Source organism: Microchirus variegatus (assembly GCF_963457635.1).
Source record: "Microchirus variegatus genome assembly, chromosome: 3".
NCBI lineage: Eukaryota > Metazoa > Chordata > Actinopteri > Pleuronectiformes > Soleidae > Microchirus > Microchirus variegatus.
Window position 1 is genome coordinate 22,987,259 of NC_139804.1, and position 22,608 is coordinate 23,009,866.

At 39.3% G+C, this 22,608-nt stretch overlaps 1 protein-coding gene across 1 annotated transcript; it reads left to right on the plus strand.

The window, feature by feature from the left end:
* Nucleotides 1-5,585: 5,585 nt before the first annotated feature.
* LOC310925034 (uncharacterized protein) lies at nt 5,586-22,305 on the plus strand (the record flags this gene model as incomplete). Its single annotated transcript, XM_083886901.1, has 29 exons — nt 5,586-5,720; nt 6,209-6,447; nt 6,952-7,100; nt 7,387-7,512; nt 7,612-7,770; nt 7,865-8,036; nt 9,273-9,406; nt 9,635-9,791; nt 10,067-10,170; nt 10,628-10,689; nt 11,105-11,209; nt 12,723-12,883; nt 13,043-13,146; nt 13,246-13,365; nt 14,408-14,470; nt 14,580-14,676; nt 15,264-15,406; nt 17,007-17,052; nt 18,687-18,744; nt 18,835-18,951; nt 19,697-19,824; nt 19,909-20,057; nt 20,156-20,281; nt 20,363-20,524; nt 20,780-20,966; nt 21,050-21,174; nt 21,279-21,444; nt 21,599-21,702; nt 22,202-22,305. 29 exons carry the CDS (start codon nt 5,586-5,588, stop codon nt 22,303-22,305), a joined length of 3,702 nt encoding a protein of 1,233 aa, XP_083743027.1.
* Between the last annotated feature and the right edge of the window lie 303 nt (nt 22,306-22,608).

Here is a 22,608-nt window from a genome sequence, read left to right on the forward strand (position 1 = left end):
TGATTCTTTATTATAGCACAGATCATGCTATAATAAAGAATCAAGCTTTTGATCATGATCTAAATTGATGATTTTCCCCTAAAGATGGTAATAACTTCAGTAATATACGGGGATGAATTGATTTTCTTGCAGGCATTCACATGAATCCTTATAAAGTTTATGACTTTATATGAATTTTTCAAATATCAAGATATTTATCTCAACAACTACTGGAAGGATGACCATACAATGTGTCTCAGTCAGTGGAAAAACCCAGTGACACATGCAGAGTACACGTAGGATTCGATCAGTTCCTGGAGAAAAGGCAGGTAAAGACATGCTGCCTATTATGTGTGAGACAATAATTATTAGCTCCTGCCACATCAGTGGAATTCCTTGGCGTCCATTTCCAGAGAAACAAAACTGGTCAGAGGCCACTAGAACAGTACTTGGACTCACCTAAACCAGCTTATGTAGATAATGACATAATGGACACAAACACATTTTGCGATAATGTAACTGTAATGGCTGCAATAACAACATTTTCTTTGTCAAACATTTGACAGAATGATTTGACAGTACCAATCAGTGCTTCTGGGAAATGCCTTGTAATGACCATGTTTTGTACCAAGCTGCTGGCCTGCTAGAGGTCAAAGACTTTTGAGACGTGTGCAGTATTAGTCGATGACTTCTAATGTATCTGACAATTATTTTTTAAAAACAACTCATGTTCATAATTATGAGGGCACGAAACACACATCACCGGAAAATCATATTTGTCTGCGTCCAATTAGAATCCCCATGACACAATGTTTGTGTTTGGACACAAACATCCTTTCTGAACACTTCAGCATCCTGTAGAGACATATTTTCTGAAGTAACATAAATGTGGGCAGTGGTGAACAGGCTGCTCCTGACTCATGCCTGGGGGAAGTTGGCAGCCAAGGGGAATTTTGTTGTTTATTTTAAATGGCAACACCCCCCCCCCCCCCCCCCCACACACACACAGACACACACACACACACATATATATATATTATATATATATATAGAGGTGTTGTGACCTACTTTTGGATAAGTTTCAGATCTTAAAAAGGTTCAAACAACAAGTTATAGTGCACAAATAGACAGATATAATGATATTTATTGGTAATGACAGTCATATAGTGTCCTTTTAATTAGAAGTTGGCTAAAAATAGTTTTTAAAAAAGTACAATGTGTGGTGATTGGCAAGTGAGACTCCAGTTTTTAACCAGATTTCAGATTCGACATTGTGAACAACGATAACATTACAACTTTTTAAACCAAACGGGAAATGTCAGTGAAATGTTTGGAGACATAAAACACACTGATTCAAAAACGACCTTGTTTTTGTTTTCCAAAGAAACAACAAGACACATTAAAACAGATAAGCATCTTTTCACTCATCTGGTCCATACTCAGCCTGAGAAATTCTCAGCACAGACATGGACAGTGATGATGTCTGACCCCAAGCCAGCCCGCTACTTGACAGGAATGGCTCTCATCTTCTCTTTGAATTGTCACCGTTGTGCACGGTCACGATCTCTGGCTACGTTGTGTGGTCTGGAGTTTGCTCAGCGATGAAATGTGACCACTTCCCTGCTGATGCTGATGTTGGACGAACCCTGATCAACAGACTTGCTGAGACACATTGAAATAATTCATAATCATAATGTGAACTGTTTCCATGTGTTTCGTATAGTTCAGGTCCCACATATACAGGATGAGTGCACAGGGCCAGTAAAAAAACAGCATAATAACCTATAAACTGCAAGAACTCCATGTTTTACCCTTTGTTCTACATTCAACAAAGTAAATGTGTACAAAACATGTGCAATTTCAACAATTTAATGCCTAAGTTTACCATTCCAGTGGCTCAATAAAGGCACAAACATTGAGTGACAGGTATCTGCAAGTGAAAAATATAGTATTTTACATTACAATTAGATTCTCGTTCATCACAAATTCATCCTCTGGGCTGGATTGGAACCTCTGGTGGGCAAGTTCTGGCCCGCGGGCCGTACATTTGACACCCCTGATTTCGATGCTAGTTGGTTTCAGTTTCCATTTTTGGGGACTGACTTCCATTACACTACTAACAAAAATAATAAATAAGATAAATAATGTTTTGTTGGTGTAACAAAATCATTTTCTTAAATGTAAATCGCATGTTAATAAATCAAATGTTTTTTCTTTCATCGACAAAAAGTTAGTCAGGGTAAGAATGAGTATAACAGGTTAATTTTGCTTGTGGGGATCAGACTCACCAACAGCTGTTATTCATCATTATCGGGTATCAAATCTGACTTAATCATAATACGGAAGAATCTGATATTTGTTGGCCATTTAATTCCTGACTATACAACAAATTATGTGTTTCACAGTGACCAAGATTTTAAACTCCACAGGATTGGGAAACATAGCGGTTGTGTAATAAACAAGTTTAAAAATCACAGTGGAGCTGCTCACTGTGACAGCGCACAAACTATTGCTCTGTGGAGGATATCACTGAAACAGTGTCATAACACTTTTTTAAAGTGGGCCATGTGATTGTTTACTTTTGATCGCTGCTCTGGTCATTCTCTGAAGTAACCTGAGGCAGGAGACTCATTTCCTATTGCTGATCCTTCACAGTAAAATAAACCCAAAAATCCAATATTTTTAAAAAACCCAAAGATATTTTATGCTGATAACCTGTAACCACACCTTTACTATAATAAAGTAATCCATGATCCAGCCATGAAAGCTATCATAAATAAAACATTGTTTTGGTAAATACAGTACGAGAAATTTGTTATTATAGTGTTTGATTGCTCTCAAACAGCACTGAGTTGAACACATTCTGAGGGCAGAACAAGTAAACTACTGAACAAACTGGGGGACAAATAGTTCTGCTACATAACTAAAGGAAAAAACTGTACTTGGTGTTTTATATCAGTAAGCATTTATAATCTTGCATTGTTGCCTTTCCTTTGTCTCGTGTTCCCATGTTCCTTTTTGAAAAATGTGCAAATCTGTATGGTAACTATTCTGATGTAAGTTAATCATCAACTCAAATGTCCCCTTATTATGGAAGCGCACAAAAAAAAGAAAAAAAAGAGACACAAAAAAAAGTTCATTTGTTTCTTAAGATGTCCAGTGAATGAAAAGTGTTTGGGTCATTTGATTTCACTGAGGCAAAACAACCCATGAAATCAATCACAGGCTGACACAGTCAGTCAAACACTGGTAAACTGATGTTTTTTAATACTGATTAGTAGAATGGATTAGTTGTGGGGGATTGGGTGCCTTGCTCAGGGGCACTGCAACCTTTTGGGGGTTACGACCTTCCGGTTATGAGTCCAATTCCTTCCCTCTTGTCCACTGCTGAGACATTCTCTCAGTCTGTCTGTATAGTCAGTGGACAAAAGCACATAGAGTCAGCTACTGCCGTGGGTAAAGGGAAGATTTAGATTACATGAATACACAGAACGCGCTGCGCACGAGAAGCTATAATTTAATCTGGACACTCACTCACTCACTAATCTGCAAATTCACTGTTCCCAAAAAAAGGTTTAAAGTTAAGCAGTGCTGCCTGCCACATCTGCCAAAATGAAATCCACAGTGACTTCTGTGACGTTAGTCCAGCCCCATTTCGCAGCATTTAAAACGACATGTTCTGTAGATTTGCCACAGGAGGGCAGCAGAGGATTTATCAGCTGATGGAATCAATGTCAGATTTGCCCTGAAGGATAAAGCAAAAATCAATGTTATTTAGTGAATCATGTTTTTAGTTTTTTTCTTTTTACTTATCGTTGAAAAAACAAACAGAATATGCATGCTTGTAGGGGAGTCTTTTTTATCTTTTTTTTTTTAAAAAGAAAAAAGAAGCAACATTTACTGAGCTCGCTGTGTGTCTGAGTCACAAAATAAAAACAGATTTGTTCCCCTGAGTTAGCTACATTGCTATATACTGATTAATAATGTGTTTTTTTTTAAGTCATTATGAAGTCGTTTTGTATATTTACTGTACTGTAATAATCTGATGTCTCCTGTAGTAGTTATTATTCTCACTCAACACTTTCATCCAAAGATGTACAGTGACTTAAAGAACAACATTATGTAGAAAACCATAGAAGAAGCGTTTCGAACCTTTACATTACATTCTCACAGTCAGATATTGATCATGTCAGGTGTAGCGTCAGTGGCGTCGTTCCAGGGTGAGACTGTTGAAATAGATACTGATGTTCTAGGTCTCTCACCTAAAGTAAACTCTCAGTCCTCACCCCTGCTTTTTAAATGATTTCATCACCGCGACTGTACTCAGACCATAAAACCAGGCTGACACAAGTCTCTTTAAAATATCTGCAATAGAACTCCACACTCTGGAAAAAGTCAGCTCATGTTGTCCCACAGAGGAATGCTGTTGTGCCTGTAAAGCACCACAATGACCAATCAACTGTAATTGCAGCTTGAATTGACCGCAGCAGCACCACCCAAGCCAGTCTGAGCACCCTGGCTGACAGCCATTTTCTTTTTCGAAGGCCTTAAATCCACCCCTTAAATTTCAGCTTCCCTCCATTGAACTCTCTCATCGAAAAGGTCCTGCATATGTTTGCTAAAACGGGCAAGAATGGATTTGACGGTGTTATTTTGGGAGAGTCTGCAAAATGCGTGGGACTGAGAAGTGCAACCGTGACTATTGTGTTGCTCAAGTAAGTTAAGTTTAGTTTCATGTAGAAATTCTATAAGCACATTGTTGACTCAATATCAGAGCTGCTGTTTTTAATCATGCAAATATTGACAGGTTTATGCAGACGTACCTTGTCTCATGTTGTTTTCACATTGTTTTTTTTTTTATATTGTCTGTGAATAAGCATTTTGTAGTCATACCACAAAGTTGGCGTCCTATACTCATTTCTATCATATTTACCATCATCAAAACAATTTTAGTTTGTACCAAAATCTGCTTTGAGCGTACAGTTGCAGAGTGAAACTCACAACAGAGTTGTTAATGTTATTATTTTGGCTCTTTTTGGTGTTTGTGAACAGAAATTATTTAAAAATTATTTGTTCCCCAAGTCCATTGGTCTGAAAACAGGTCAAGCTCTGTCAAGCAATACTATCAGACCTGACTGTGGGAGCAGGGATGGGCAGAGACAAGATGAACTGGGCTTTTTGAGCAGTAGATTTGACCTCTGAAACTTATTTGTGTGTTCAGTTACTCCAACCTGTCTTGACTTTACTGGTGCAATGTAAAGACCAAGACTGCTGGGCTTATTCAGCTCTGTGTGAGTTCATTTGACAATGGATTTAATGTTTTAAAACTGACATTTGTTCATATTTAAAAGGCATACACTACATTCAAAACCACGCTCCTGAATTACCCCTCAGTAAGCATGTCGCAGAACTGTCCAAATGACATTTTGTTGTTTTTATTTTTTCTTTGCTGTCCTTGGCTGTCTACAAACCCCTCCCTAATTCCATAGCACTGTCTGAGGCTTTCCTTGGATTTGCAAGTGGCATGAGTCACAATAGCCATTTAAAAGGCTTTCTCATTAACGAGAACCGGTGCACTGCAATCCATGTAGTGCTGAGTCCGTGAAATGCATGTCATGCTGCTCCCCTGCTGTGTCTTGGTCTTTCTGCTGGCCCGTCCATGTTTCCCGGCACCCACAGTTATTCCGGAGGTAGCGAGCTCTCCCTCCACAGAACCACAGGCTGACCTGAAGCTGGCCACAGTAAGTGCATAATTGCATGACGAATATTTGAGATTGAGTGTGTTACATCTCTTGTTCAGGTCCCATCACGTGCAGTTGCAAAAACATTCTACTGTGGACTGGACAGCACTGCATGGATCATTGCTTCGGTTATTGTTTTTATTTATTTTGTTTTAGTGTTAGGGGTGGAGGTAAGTCACTGCACTACCCTCTGGTAGTTCTATTACTGAAGTTCTATTACTGCACAAGTTTGCTGCATTTATTTATTCTTTCTGAATCCTTAATATCTAAGGAATTGTTGACAACCAGCATGGGAAATATTTACCACTTGAGCATGTTAAGATTTTGTTCAGTTAACTGCTGTGAAGCGATTTTTCTGTTGCAATTAGAGAAGGCAGTTGTGAATGTGATGACTTTGCAGACTAGTACGTTTATGCAGAAAATATGAATGGAAATATTGTGCTACCAGATGGATGCAAATCTGATGAGGCTTTTTAATTTGCTCGCAGGAATACCTTCAGCACTATTACAATCTGCAAAAAGAGCCTTTGGGCCGTATGAAGCGGAGTGAGCCCACATTCATCTCCAAAGTGAAAGACATGCAGATTTTCTTTGGGATCAATGTAACGGGTGAGCTGGACGCAGACACGCTGGCCGTGATGAGGAGCCCTCGATGTGGCGTTCCAGATGTGGAGGCGTACAGCCACAATCAGGCAACACGATGGAATAAGAATGTCCTCACTTACAGGTATGAGTGTGGCCTTTAAGTGATGTTTAATGATTGAGATGCTATTACTTTTACTGCTTAAGTGCTACTTAATTATGCTTATGTAAGACAAAGGCATGTGTGACCTAGACTCAACTTGCGAGACGAAAAAAAAAAGTTCCTAAAATGCGGCACCCACCAAGTATGTGGGAAACCATTCGAACAAGCGGACAATTAAAACTTTGACAGGAATATGGAAGAGCTACTGTCACAAAACATGATGGTTGACAGATTTTGGGTTTGGGAGTCCTGCCTCTGAATGTTATTATGGGATTGTGGGCGTGCCAGAAACTCCATGCACCCTTGAATTTATGTAAACTGTCAATTCACCAGAGCTATTTCAGATTGACACGTGTCCACAGGATTTAGAACAAAGCAAATAAGAAAAATGCACAATTACAGAGAAAATATAAGAAACAAAGCTGTTTTTGTAATTCAAATCTAGTCATGCTCATTAATGAACGATATATGATGTGTACTTTGCAGCATTGGCAGGTACACCAGGGATTTGCCTCGCAGCTCTGTGGACTCTCTGGTTGAGTCAGCTTTCAGCATTTGGGCCAGAGCCAGCGGCCTGACATTTATCAGGTCAAACACCCGCAACGCTGACATCATGGTCGAGTTTGTGTCCAATGGTGGGTTTTTCTTTAGTTTAATAACAAACACTGGTGAAAGATGCTTCATGCTACATTGTACAGTTATAATCACACACATAGAAATAAAGATATACAGTAGAGGTAGAGTGTGACATGCACATGGATAATGACAGTAGTATTTAGCTGCAAACTGGGGCAGCGTCAACATGCAGTGAGGACTCATTTAGATGAGGTGAACAGAGGGCTGTAATTTTCCAGTGGCATGAAATAAAATGGTTTTCTCTGTGGTTTGTGTTTCATGTTTGGCCCGGCCCATATTGTTAAGAACACGGCGATCTGTATCCATTTGACGGGCCTAGAGGAACATTGGCGCATGCTTTTGGTCCGGGCTTGGGTGTCGGTGGTGACACACACTTTGACGACGATGAGCACTGGACAGCAGGAAAAACAGGTGCGGAACTCAACCTGAATCACACTAACTTGTAGAACTGTAGAGATGTTCATTTGACTGCAATTTTCCTTGCATTTTTTTCTTTTTGAGCAATTGCAGGTTATAATCTGCTCGTGGTGGCGGCACATGAATTCGGCCACGCTTTGGGCCTGAAGCACTCCAGAAACCCACACTCACTGATGTATCCGACATACAAATCCTCCCATCCAGTCAACCTGTTATCTAGAGAAGATGTAGCAAATATCAACGCACTTTACAGTAAAAAAAACGTTTGATTCATCTATCGACTGATTAAACCTGAATACTGGGGCAGCTGCTGCCTAATAGATAACTGTGTGGTGTTGTGAATTAGGACGAGCCGGAAGTCGTCCAAATTACTTTCCAAGGTACGGCTGGAGTTCTCAGTATAACCCCTGGATGTCAGGATCCCTGTTCCCCCGACTCCTGCAGAACAGATGTGCTTCAGATTTGACCTTTGATGCAGTGTCCACTCTTGGGGACGCCACATTCTTTTTTAGAGAAAGGTAACTGCGTGACTTTGAGATTTCAAAGCCAAGAAGAATATCCAGTCCATTCATTTAATTTATAGAAAATTTAAATTAAAACAGCAGAATTTCTCTTTTTGTATAATTTTGTTAGTGTGACAAACCAGATTTTCAAAATACAGTACCAGTCAAAGGTCTAGGCACATCATCTTGTTCTTTATTTTTTATGACTTTCTGTGGTGTTTTTTATACTGAAGACGTCAAAGCTTTAACGGAAAATTGTGTTTAAACAAAAAGGTGTTAAACAAAAGTCACATATTACTTTGATGACAGCTTCGCACATTTCTGGCATTCCCCCTGTCAGATTAATGAAGTTGTCACTTGTTGTTACACAGTTCTATACAGTGAATAACACTATTTGACTCGTCTTCCACCTCATATTATAGTAAGAACCACTCAGCTAAGTAAAGAGAAACAAAAGTTTGACCTTACTTTAAAAATAAAGGTTTGTCAATCCAATGTTACCAGCCTTAGAAATCACCTCAGATTAGAATTTATGTAGGTAGCGGAAAAATCTCAACAATAACTGTTCTGTTCTAAACTGTTCTGAGAACGAAGGCAAAGCAGTCAACAAGTGCTCAGCAACTCATGGAACTCCTTCTAAACTATAAGGGAAAGCCAATCCAGGTGATACCTCATGAAAGTGATTGAGAGAATGCTAAGTGGGTGCAAAGCAAAACAGATTAATAATCTAAAATAATATAGCACATTCTGGTTTGTTTAACACTTTATTGTCTAGTGTATTCCTTCATAGTTCTAATGTCTTCAGAATTAATCTATGCTGTATAAAATAATAATGAAAAACACTTCAATGCTAAATGTCACTCTGAAGTTCAACTCAAAGTTGGACTAGATAATGTGGTTCAAATACCCATTACTACTGCATGCATATGTTAAACTGGAGCCAAACTGTTCTTGGTGCTGTGAATTAAAGCTCTGGCGACATATTTCTTTAAGTTAATGGATGGTAGAAAGACACAGAATGGCACTCAGCATGACAATTGAGTGCCAGCTTTTGGTGTGTGATATAAAATGCCTAATCCTAATAAGCTATAAGGAGGCATATCGCCACTGAATGTAGTTGCGGACACTTCGCCCCAAAGACAGTGGTCCAATTGAAAGTTAAACTGTGGCTGTAGCTCAATGATTCCAATGAGTTTCTGTTGCAAAGTTAATTTGCAAACACAATAATCAGAATGTAACTTGCTTTTGCAGATATCTCTGGATTAAACATAATAAGCAGTATGACATCAAAGAAGGTCCCATCACCAACTTCATGCCCAAGATTGAAACAAGCATCGATGCAGCCTTCTGGGTCCCTCGCAGATCCACGGCTTATCTCATTCATGGTAACTTATCTTTTGACTTTGAACTGTGACACTCATTATTTCACTCCATGAATAAATCTCATCCTTATTTTAAATTCAATGTCCAATCACCATTGGTCTCACAACTTTATTCTTAATTCAATGATACATTAATTTCTACAGCCGTCAAACAGTCAGGGCCCTGCATGAAGTGAAAATTAAAAACAATGCTGCAACTTTCCAACAGTCTGTATCTTTATCCTTTGACAGAATCCATGTTCTGGACAGTGAAAGGCTCACAGATGAGGGGAAAGCCTCGAGCACTCAAACACTTTGGATTTCCAGCCTGGGTGCAGGACGTTGATGCTGCTGTGCACATTGTGAAAACAGGACGAACTCTCTTCTTCATGCATGACATTTACTGGAGGTGAATACAGACGTATAGTTCCACCTTTAGCAGTGAATAAATGCATTGTATATCACATTGCCTTCCTTATCTTAGCCTGAATGATGAGCTATTTCAGTATTGTGTTATGAAAATGGATAGAGCTGCACTCAAAGCAGTGATCCATATAAACTTGGACATTGAAAACTTAGACCCAGTCCTTTCACAACACGCTCCGTCACTTACATCTCTCATTCAAATGTTTTGCCCTTTTGTATGAAACGAAAAGATGATCACATTTTTTTTTCTATTTCCAGTTATAATGAGAACCGAAGGGTTATGGATTTTGGTTACCCAAAGTATATCAGCGAGGATTTTCCGGGAGTGAACTCAACAATCAATGCAGCGCTTCATAAAGATGGTGAGAATATGTTCTCTCTGTAAATCATGTACTTCTCAACTGATTTAGGCTACATTTGTATTTGTATCATACACTTGTTTGAATAAAATGCAAAACGCTTTGAAAAATGTCTTAAACTGAACCCAGTGGGTGATATGAAAAGTGCAGTAATCTACTTACATTTAGCAGATAGTATATTTCTGTCTGTAGCTTGAATGGCTTTTGCAGATTGCATTTCTTTTTTTAATCAGCCCTGCACAGTTAAGATTTTACAGAACACACTGTTCCCCTCTATGATTTAAGCTGTATAATTTACCAATTACAGTCCTTCATATACTGTAATTTTAACTGCAAGCAACAGTGAATATTTGAGAGCGAGACGCTCATCATCAGCAGTAACATTCTAGACAGCAGAATATGTAAAAAAAAGAAATATGCATATTGCTTTGTTTGCTCCTTGAATTTCTCTTCATCACAGGTTTCATCTACTTCTTTGTTGGACCGCAAGTCTACAAATATGACTACACTCGAAAAGCTGTCGTCGGAGTTGAGAAAGCAAACTCCTGGCTTGGATGTTGAAATGGCTGCGAACGCTCGGCACAGAAATTACAATAAACACTGTTCAGTTTTGAATGATTTCATTCATCAGTGGCCACATTTTGTCACAATAATAAAACACTAAGATGTGAAGCTAACATGTGTGTGTGTGCTTGTGGTATTTCCATGTACAATAAAAAGCTCTCAGAATTTACAACACACATCATTATATACTGGAATATAAAATGTCTACAAAACCTCCAGAAAATTGAAGCAGGTATAGACACAGGTCTACATACCAGGATTGTTCATTTTAGGGATATGCAATTGCCCGTCAACCCCCCCCCCCCGCAATGATCCCATATAAAACATACGGAGCCTGCTGAAAATGTACGCTTGTAACATGATGTTGCTCCAGTTGTGGAAAGCTGTTTTAGCTTCTCTGGTGTTTGTGGAAATATCATGGACTGTAGCCATTGATTCGGATCAACAGCCGAGGCCTGAGGACGTGGAGCTAGCTGAGGTTTGTGCATAGACGGCTGTTTTATAATTTGTATAAAAAAAACAGATTGTTCAATTCAACTCCACATTTAAATCAAAAATATATATATACAAAACTGTTCGAATTTGTATCCAATCCATGTTATTAATCATTTTGAACATATTTATAATGACTAATTTAGTTTTAAACTGAAAGCTTAAAACTAAAAAAAACTGAAAGCTTTTAATACAGATGTGTCAATACCAATTTGTCTGCAGAACTGAATCAGTTATCATGAGAAATTGATTCAAAAATACGTCTTCACAACAGTCACAAAATATAGAAGTCAGATTATCACCTTATTTAATACAAGAAAAAAAAGATTCAGTAACATATTTTGTTTTTACAATATCAAGATACATTTCTTCATTTGTGACACAGAAAAAAAAAACACTTACGAAACGACACCTGCTGTTTGTGTTGTCCCAGTTTCAGTAATCCCAAATAATAAGGCAGGTTAAACCCAGGACTGGTCGCCAGTCCATCGCTGAGCCAACATAAAGAGACAAACAACCATTCAATCACGATCAGTTTAGAGTGCTCAACTTATCCTCTATTTGAACTGTCGGAGGAAGTCAGGGTACCCTCAGTCTAGCCTTCTTGCTATGAGGCAACAATGCTGTCCACTGAACCAGTGTGTAGCCTTATTTTAAAGGTTCCATATTATGCTAAATCAAGTTTTTAATCATTTAAATCCTTATATTTGGGACGCTGGAGGTCCTGTCAGTCCGCAGAGTGTGACAAAAGATGACTCACTCATGTTTTTGTGGTCCTCCTCAGTCTAAGTACAGGAGATAAAACACACGATGTTGACTTGCACTCTCATTGGGACGTCACAATGCGCAAAATTCCTGGAATTGTTGTCTCTCGGAGCTCCGCTTTGTCCGTAAAACACGAGAGCGTGCTGGCGAGGGCAACGGTATCCAAAAACCGGAAGTGCGTGAACATTTCTATTCTTGGCTCCACAGTGCAGCACAGAGTCGTACACAAACTTCCAGCCTCAGAGGATTTATCTGTCCAGTGGATACATGTTATATATGATGGCAATGTGCCTGCTAGAGCCTGTAAATGATCACTTTTCCAAATGCTAACTGATGTTAGCTCCCAGTAGCCTCTGTGGCTGATGTCATTTCCTGTCCCTAAGTTTCGTTTTACCTGGAGAGAAACTACTAAATCGAGCATTCTGACCAGGGCTGTTTTGGCAGGGTGATTGAACTGCTGTGGCGCTTCATCCTTATGGTATTTTGACCAAAGCATGTCACAGACATGTTCATTAGGACACCAGGGAACGATAGGTTAACTTGGAGAAATAGGGTATAATATGGGACCTTTAATATGGCAGAAATAATTTGGATACACGATGAACAATAATCCCCAGGTGTTTTTTGTTCATTTTTGTCATAACTCTGTCATTAAACACTACAGCCATGCACATCCCATGGTACACATATAAAATTCCATTTCCAGTAAAAAATATTTTTTCCTCTAATAACAGGGCTACCTGAAGAGGTTTTATAACCTGATCCCCAGACACGGACAGAGACAAATCAGGTCCATGTCGACCACAGAGGAGAAGATCAGACAAATGCAGAACTTCTTTGGTCTGAGAGAATCAGGCCACCTGGACCCTCACACACTGGAGAAAGCCGAGGTGCGGTGTCCCAGATGTAGAAAACTTAAACTTTTACTCTAAAAAGCCTAAATGGAGGAACAATACCATCACATACATGTGAGATGTTTTATTTAATATGTTGTCGCAAAAAAATACTCTTTTGCACACTCTCACATACTGTTGACCTTGGTTTTCACTGGTAGGATTGCCAAATACACTCCACAATTGTGGAGTGATGCAGCACCACTGAGGTTCATCAGAGTCCACCATGGAAAAGCCGATATCGTCTTTTCCTTCGCCCGCAGAAGTAAATGTGTAAACCACATCTGAGGGACTATGGCACTGTTTAAAATACATAACAACAGAGAGATGATTTGGTGATGATTTTCGCCTCTGTTTTTTGCAGCTCATGGACATTTCTTTCCCTTTGATGGGTCCGGGGGTGTGCTGGCTCACGCCTTTCAGCCTGCAGAGGGCATGGGGTGGACGTGCACTTTGATGAAGATGAAACGTGGACGGCAGGGAGGCAAGGTTTGTCAGTCAAACCCTGTGTGTGAGCATTTCCACAGAAAATGCAGTACAAAGGTACAAAAGGTGACCCTAAGCCATGGACATCACTGCAACTTGTGTTTACTTGTTTCAATAAATTATTTGTTTTTATCTCATTTGCAAATAGGGAAAATACACACTGATGAAGTTTGTGAACATGTGAATGTTTCAGACCATTGTTTCTGGTTGTAACAAAACACACTGTAATGTACACAGTAATAAACCACTACACATTAATACTTTACAAACATATAGACACAAGTGGCAATAATATAAATAATCTAAAAATACCATTGCCAAAAAATACCAAAAATACCAATCACACATTGCTCTCAATAGTGCAATGTACATTTATTTATATTGCACATTGTCTATTTATATTGCAAACCTTGCACTCAAGTACTGAATATAGAAGGCTAAACACTTATTGTACACCTTACCATAAAAAGTGCCTTGAATCAATCATAGTATTTTACTCTGGGTCAGTTTCAACATCCATCCATCCATCACGGTGGGTGCTGGGCATATATCAGCTGACAAAGGGCGATAGGCGGGGTACACCCAGGACAGTTTGCCAGTCCATCGCAGGGCCACACATAGAGACAACAACCATTCACTCACACTCTCACACCTACGGTCAATTTAGAGTGACCAATTCACCTAATCCCCATATCACATGTTTTTGGACTGTGGGAGGAAGCCGGAGAACCCGGAGAAAACCCTTGCATACATGGGGAGAACATGCAAACTCCATGGAGAAAGGCCCTTGTTCCAACCAGTGCTTCTTGCTGCATGGGTTTTCTTGCTGCAAAGGCAAGAGCGCTAACCACTGTGCCAACCGTGTGGCCCCAGTTTCAACATAATGCTGCCAAACTAAGTAGCTGGATTGAGAAAAGCTATTGCAGATTGTGGAAACAGTGTAATCCTTTATTTCTGGTGTAAAATAATTAGGTGGAAAGATGTTGCATGGCTCTGTGTTGACACTTCTTGCCACAATCCACACAGTGATTTCACAGCAGGTGTCTTTGACATGGAAAGCACCTGGTGTGACATCACTGATGAGGGTGTGGCCAGAGGCACAGGTGAAGCTTTCAATCCCACAGGCAGAAATGTGGCAACAGTGGTTAGTCTAAATCTTTGCTTATTTCCTCTTTTAAATGCACTGACAGGATGTTTGTTGTCGTGTTTCAGGTTACAGCCTGTTTGCTGTGGCAGCTCATGAACTCGGTCACTCCCTGGGTTTGACTCACTCCACGGAACCCTCTGCTGTTATGTACCCCAACTACAGGTATCACAGCAGTACGCAATACGCTATATCCATGGATGATGTGCATTGGATCCAAACACTGTATGGTGAGGAAGACATTTCAAATGTTAAGTTATTTGCTGCTCAAAAACGGGACCGTACCTATGTTCCCTGGGTCCTATGTTCCCCGGGTCCTATGTTCCCCGGGTCCTATGTTCCTCGCTTTGTATGTGACCGGGGAACATAGGACCCTTTCTCTAACCCTAATCCTAACCCTACCCTTTTTCAAAAAAAGGGTCCTATGTTCCCCTGTCACATACAAAGTGGACCTTTTTTGGGAAAAACGGGGAACATAGGACCCGGGGAACATAGGTACGACCCCCTCAAAAACTGACCTACAGAGAGTATGGGTGTTGTTCATACTATTATTCCTCAGGTAAACCCACCAAAAACGTGGAAAGCCAAAACATTCCCAGAAAGGGTGACCCCGACTTTTCTTTTGATGCAGCAACTATGATTGGAAATTATATTGTTTTCTTTAAAAACAGGTATGATCTGGTTTAAGCGGGATTGCTGACCCACTCATGTGATTGTTGTGTGACTGAACCTTGTTGTTTCAATTCATCAAGGTACATGTGGATGAGATCAACATGGACAACCTACTGGAATCAGCTGAGTGCGGGCCACAGCAGCACATATTTACCCAGCATTGGTTCTCACGTTGATGCCGCTTATGACATCCCTACCAAAGGCACGGCGTACGTCTTCACTGGTATGGGCAGTCTGCAAAGCATCACTTAGGCTTCGTCAGCATGATAAGGCAGGATTTACAGGAGAGCACAATGTTGCACACAAATTACAGCCTTGTGCAACTTAAGTGTTGCAGTTCATGCAAGAGACGAAGCGAAGTTCGGCAGTGCTTGTGGTATGTTGCTGTTTTTCATGTATCCCAGAATGCAGTGACACGGTTGTGTTTTTCTAGGTCATAAGTACTGGGTGGTTCAGCTAGCTTAAGACAAAAAGTTGTGCTGGCTCCATCTATGAGTATGGTTTCCCCTCCAGCGTCAGGCGAGTTGACGCTGCCGTGAATATCGGCGAGCAGGGGAAAACGGTTTTCTTCACTGGACAGTTTTATTACAGCTAACCTTTTAAAGGCCAACATGCTTTGCAACACAAATGTTGACATTTGAAAAAAACGAAGTAAACGTAACCCATGAAGTGAAAATTCCAATATTGAGCTGTCGCTCATTCAGTTTCAATGCTGTACGGGTCAAATGAATCTAGTGATGTAGCCATTGATTCTTTTATTTATTAATCAATCCACTTGTGATTTTCTTGATTATTCTGTGAATCATTTTGCTCATAAAATGTCACAAAATATTCCCCAAATTTCATTAAAAAAACTTAAAAATCCAAATATATTCAGTTTAGGGTAATGGAAGCAAAAAAATAAACTCGCACATAAGTTATTAAGCATTACATTATATATATTTTATTTATTTTTTAGATATAATATATCTATAATAATTATTATAATAATTAGCCTTTATTTAACTAGGAAATCCCTTGGAAATAGAAATCTCTACCTGGCCAAGACAGCTCACCAGTTTCAGTTCACTTCAATAATACACAACACATACACACTACAAAATATGAAACAGTAAGAAATACAGGGAAAATAATTCAATTAAAACAGCTGCAGTTGCACCATTTTACTTATTACAATCAAGATTTGGCGTTCTGTAAATGATTGCATCAGTAGGGGCAAAGGTTCAGTTCAGTGTAATCCTTTGGAACCTGGTAAGAGAGCAAATTGATGGAGCAAATCAATTGTAAAACAAATCATTACCTCATGGAGTAAATCAGTGTGTATGATGATTAAAATGTGATTCTTCAGGATTTAACACAACACTGTATCTGAGCAGTCCAAGAAGGGAGCACTGTCCATATCCTGCAGATAAATTCTAACGTAAGCTGGACAATGAAAACAAATGACCATTCAAAATAGTTTGAATGATCCAGCCTCAGATACGATGAGCACAAGAGACGGATGGACCCAGGATTCCCCAAACTGATCCACACAGACTGGCCTGGAATCCCCGCAAGAGTCAACGCTGCCTGTAAACGCAGATTGAGGAGCAGAATACAAACAGAAAACAACTGAAATGGAAGCTGTAATTTCTTGTTTTTACCATGTTTAGATGGTACATAGATGTGGTTTACCGCACACTACACGTGATTCCATATAAAAAGCACTTTTACTTAGTTTTAAAACAATGCTTTACTGAGGCAGACACACACACTAAGCTTGTGACATAACTGAATATACATTTTTCTGTATCCTTGAAACCATTCTGATCATCTGTTGACAGGGAGCATCTTCCTTCTCATCTTCTTGACTTCAGGAAAAATCGAGCGGTGAAGATCATTCCTGCAAATTCATGGTTGAGATGTTGATTCAGTTGTTACAGTGCTGCCCAATGGAGAACGCATCCTGAGATGAACTGAGATGAGCAAAGAAAAACAAGAAAATAATAATAATTTCCACAATATTACAGTTTAGACTTGTGCAACAAGTCCATACGTGTGTGTAATTCACATCTCTGACAGCCCCTGGGGCATGATATTGCACCTCATGTGTGTAAAAATGTACAGAATGAAAACCCAGTGCCAAGAGTACCTTTTTTGTGTGTTGTGGTTAAAACGCTCATTATAGGTTCTTAAAATCTGCAACAGCAAAGCCTATAACTACATGTGTCCGGAAAATGAGGCAGAGTAAAACACGCCGTATATGTATTTCCCTTCACAATTTCATGAAGATTTTAAAGCAAAAAAAATAAATGTATGCTCTTGAAATTTGTGCAAAGCAACAGCACATGCATCCCCTGAATGCCACAGAGAGGGAGTTTCGTTGATCCGTCACCAGTGTCTCATGTACGATTGTGTGTGACTGTGTACAGAGCGCTCATGTTTACCTAAACTGAACTGTGGTCAGTGTCCATTAAGGGTTATCAAAAGCACACAAGAACAATGTGAACAGACAGTGATGTTTGTTGCTGATTTTTTGTTCATGTTTCAGTTTGTCACTGGAGTCATAGTTTTGCTGCTTGTAGGCGCATGTTGTTTGTAGTATCTTGATTGCAAAATGTACAAAACTGTAAATATAGAAGAAATGATTGATGAACAGAAATGGCTGAAAGGAACAGTTGCCAGTTTATCTCAAAAAGTAGTGGAAGCTCTGTTCATCAGTGTTATCCAGGGTTTTGAAAATACATATTTAGTTTCATTTTTGCTGTGTTTTGTTTTGAGATGATCTATTCATTTTGGGCCAGCATTGTTTCTTTTACAGCTTTAGCTCAGTGAACGCTGAGTTAGCAAAGCTAAAGCATACTTATGGAATATTACACATATTCTACTTGGACAGGGGCAGCAAAATGCAACAACAACTTCAAAAGAAAAATATTCTGTTTTCCCATTCATTTTAGACAAATGTCAGACTGTCTGACATATCGTGAGCATTGATTAAAGAATTATAACTTTTACCAATGTATCATTCACTTTTGGTTTCAGGCACACAAAAAAAGAAAATCACAATTATACATAATAACACATTGCAACACATATAGAACTGCAACAAATCAAAATTGCAAGACAAATTCAATCAGCACCCAGGTATCGTGATATAACCATGACAAATGCTATGGTTGGTACCCTAAAGGTTGGATAAAGGCCTGAAAGTATGTCAATATAAAGACAAAATAACAGAGACCAAAACTCAATCTTACTGATTCATAAATGTTTAAAGAGTTAGGTTTAACCAATCACATCATCTCCTTCCACTGTTATCAGAGGGGCCACTCTTCACTCCCCTCCTATTGGCATGTGTTTATCTTACTATGGACTGGAAAGATCTGCTTAGCTTTTATTAGAATGCACACCTCAGACTGCCGAGGCTGCTCTTACAAGGGAAGAGTGGATGAGAGAAGGAGATATTTTAACAAGATGTCTCTCACTGATTTTTGGATAGTGTTGCTGCTTTGTTTTACACTTAGTCAGGCGGCTCCTACTGCTGCTCCAACGGTTTCATCAGAGGATGAAGACGTGGCACAGGTAATGTGCTGTATGTTCTGCATCTATACTGTGTAGCAGCAGCCTGTATGAGTATCATCTCCTGCTGAAATGACGTGTCCTCTCCATCAGGGATTCCTTTCTCGGTTCTATGGTGATATTGGAACGAGAAATTCCACTCTGAGAAGCCTGGTCAACGACACCTTCACACAGGACCTTGAAACCATGCAGGCTTTCTTTGGCTTGGAGGTGATTACAGTGACTGAAATATTTTCATTCTCAACACATCTCATATTACACGAGTGAGCAGGTATGAAGTCATAAAATATATGTATATAATGTAAGCAGTTGGGTGTACTTTCAAATATCTTTAAAATATAGACAACTCCACAGTTTAATAAGATAAACTGTTCTATCTTCAAAGAAAATATAGCATGACTTATGACAAATGACCAAATTTACCAATGAATGGTAAAATGCACCAATTATTGCTGCAACTATTGATTATTTTCGTTAGTGTCATTATCTGTCGATTACTTTCTCAATAATAATAATATAGCTTTTTCACGTGGACCATAAAATGTTAGAAATATTAGAAAGTCTGCCATCTTGTGCTGTCATGTTTCTATAGCAGACAAGTGGACAAAATGGCCACCTTCATAAACCTGATGCATAAACCAACTTTGAAACATGTATGTTGATGAGAAGCTCATTAAGACAAACCCAATTGCTGGCGAAAACATTCATTCTGATATGCAAAGGCCACCATAGTTTTCCTCTTGAGAAAGGGAGGAGTTTCATCATTAGATGTCACTAATCTTAAACCAGAGAAGTTGATTTGATTTCAAAACATTCAAACCAACTACTCAATTATCAAAATAGTTCATTTAGTGGTCAATTACTCATCTATTTATTCAATTGTTATATCCCTATTCCCAATGTTAAACTCTTAAAGTGTGCACTATTTTACCTTGTATTATCTTCTGATCACCAGGTGACTGGCATCTTGAATAAAGAGACCGTGGAGGTGATGAAAGCACCGAGGTGTGGCGTGTCAGACATCAGCCAATATGGACACTTCCACGGAAAACCCAGATGGCAGAAAAGGCTAATCACATACAGGTATTTCTTGTGGTTAACAATGATGTATAAATGTGCCTATGACACAATAATTGTAATAACTTGAGTGATTTATGCTTTGAACAGGATCACCAAGTACACTACAGAGCTGACCCAGAGTCAGGTGGATGCAACCATCACCAAAGCCTTCCAACTTTACAGCGATGTCATCCCACTGGACTTCAAACAGATCTACAGTGGCACTGCGGACATCATGATCCTCTTCAAGGGTGGATGTGAGTAATAAGATGTGTGTTTTTTTTGCTTCAGTTATATCCTCAAATTTGACATGATATGAAGTTCTATTTTCTTTCTTTTCTTTATGCTGTTGCAGATCATGGGGACTTTTACCCTTTTGATGGGGCAGGCGGAGTCTTGGCTCATGCTAACTCTCCTGGACAAGGCCAGGGTGGAGACACACACTTTGACGATGATGAAAGCTGGACTCTTGCCCAGAGAGGTACAAAAAATAAACCTCTATGTAGTCCTAAAATTTTCTCTGTCAAATGCCATAAATTATTCAAATATGCATTGTGTTCAGGCGTGAATCTGCTGTTGGTGGCAGCCCACGAGTTTGGCCACGCTCTGGGCCTGGATCACTCCAGGGACAGGCGTGCACTAATGTATCCCACTTATCAGTATGTCAACACCAATCGGTACAGACTGCCTGATGATGACAAACGTGGGGTTCAAGCGCTCTATGGTAAGAAAAAAAAGGCATATACATTGGAATCACTGAACAACAGGCCAATAACAAACAGCATACAAATTAACCTAGAGCCATTTTATATTTACTCTGGTTTTATGTTTGATAGTCACTTATTTAGTGGTATTAAATCTTTCTAAGTACTGTACATATTTTGTTTCCTTTACATCAATGGCTGATAAAATATGATGCTTGAGGATCGTACAGTTTGGTCGCTTCTTGATTTTTCTACTCCTCCTCCTCCTGCACCAGGAAGTCGAACACCAGTTCCCACAGTACGACCAAAACCAACTCGTCGTCCAGAACCTGAACCAGAACCAGAGGAGCCAACAGAAAGACCAGACCCTCTGCCCAATCCCAGAGATGAGCAGTGCAGCCGTGGCCTGGTGTTTGATGCTGCTACCTCCGTTAGGGGAGACCTGTACTTCTTTAAAAGCGGGTATCTTCTCAGACTATGATAATAAATGTGCATTTATTTGGAATGTGAATGCAACATTTTTATATTTCAATTCATACTCCTAGATATTACTGGAGGAAGGGTTATTCTGGATTGCGTTTCACTAAAGTGAGTACAAAATGGCCCGGGATCAACGCTGTTGATGCTGCCTTTGAAGTCCCATATAATGATGTGCTGTATCTGTTCGAAGGTAATTTTTCAAAGTTTTGTTCATTTTGTTGCATGTTGATTATACTCATTTAACTGTAAAGCTGTGTCTGCATTGTATAATAATAATAAACTCAAACTGTGCAGGTCGTCAATACTGGGGCATACGGGCTTACGCAAAGACAAAAATATCTGGCTATCCAAAGTCTATCGCCACCCTTGGCCTCCCCTCTTCAGTTACAAAGGTTGACGCAGCTGTTTATGTGCCAACAACTGGGAAAACACTTATATTTGTGAAAAACCAATATTGGAGGTGAGCGCTGGTCATGGCATGTCAATGGTCATTTTTATTTTGGTTTTAACATGGCATGTACTCACCCATTGGCTTTTATTGGATAACATAAAAATAACAGAGTGATTTTTTTTTTATTGAGCATCTGAAATTGCTTCACATTTCTCTCTTGTAGCTATGATGACAGGAGAAAACAAATGGACTCTGGATATCCACGGTATATCACTCAAGACATTCCTGATATTGGCTCCAGAGTAGATGCAGCCTTTGAGAATTATGGTGAGAGACATTTCTTTCTTTCAATTCTTACAATCCCCAAATCACCTTTGGATAGAATGACACATAAATACAATTATGTTGAAAGCTACACTCGTGGGAAACGATGTTTAAAAAGGCAACTGTTTGTCATCAAATTTGTCATTTCTATATTTCTATAATGCTGGATTCACGCGTATGCGTTGGAGGCGTCAACTGACACTCTTCTCATTCATTTTAAAGAGCACAGTGTGCTAAACTGTATTATGGATCCATTGCATCACTTACATCACATTACATACAGCAGAAGTTGAGAAATGTTGTTGACAAATGTTAGCGTCAGCTTGTCAGACAGTCAAATCATGTGATGAAAATATTTCAGCACAGGCACTAGCCAATCAAATCATATTTAGGCCAAACAGAGATCACAGACAAGGTTGTTCTGCCATTATTACCAACATTTCAGTTAATTTGCCTCTAAGAGTAGCTGCATAATCATACAAATGTGTATTCCCTCCCACAGGATATCTCTATTTCTCAAATGGAGCCAGACAGACCGAATACTACCTGCCACAAAAGAGACTGATGCGTACTCTGCTCAACTACGGCTGGCTTAACTGTTACTAGTGGAGATGCCAAGTCCCTAAGTGTATCTGCAGTTAGCGTGGACATCATGAACGAGTCCTTTACATATAAAAAACGTTTTTTAATGTCTGAACTTGTTCTCAAAAATGGATACATGGAGATGTTCTGCAGTCTCTCTGCTTGACTATTGACATGCTCTGTATAGCAAACAAGGCAGACACGAGGCAAAGGTCAGTAGATAATTCAGTCAATTTTCCCAATAATCTTTTACTTTTGGTGAATGAAAGTACTAAATTATAGTTCCTCATTTTAGTGAAATAAATGTGCAAATGGAGTTATGCAAAA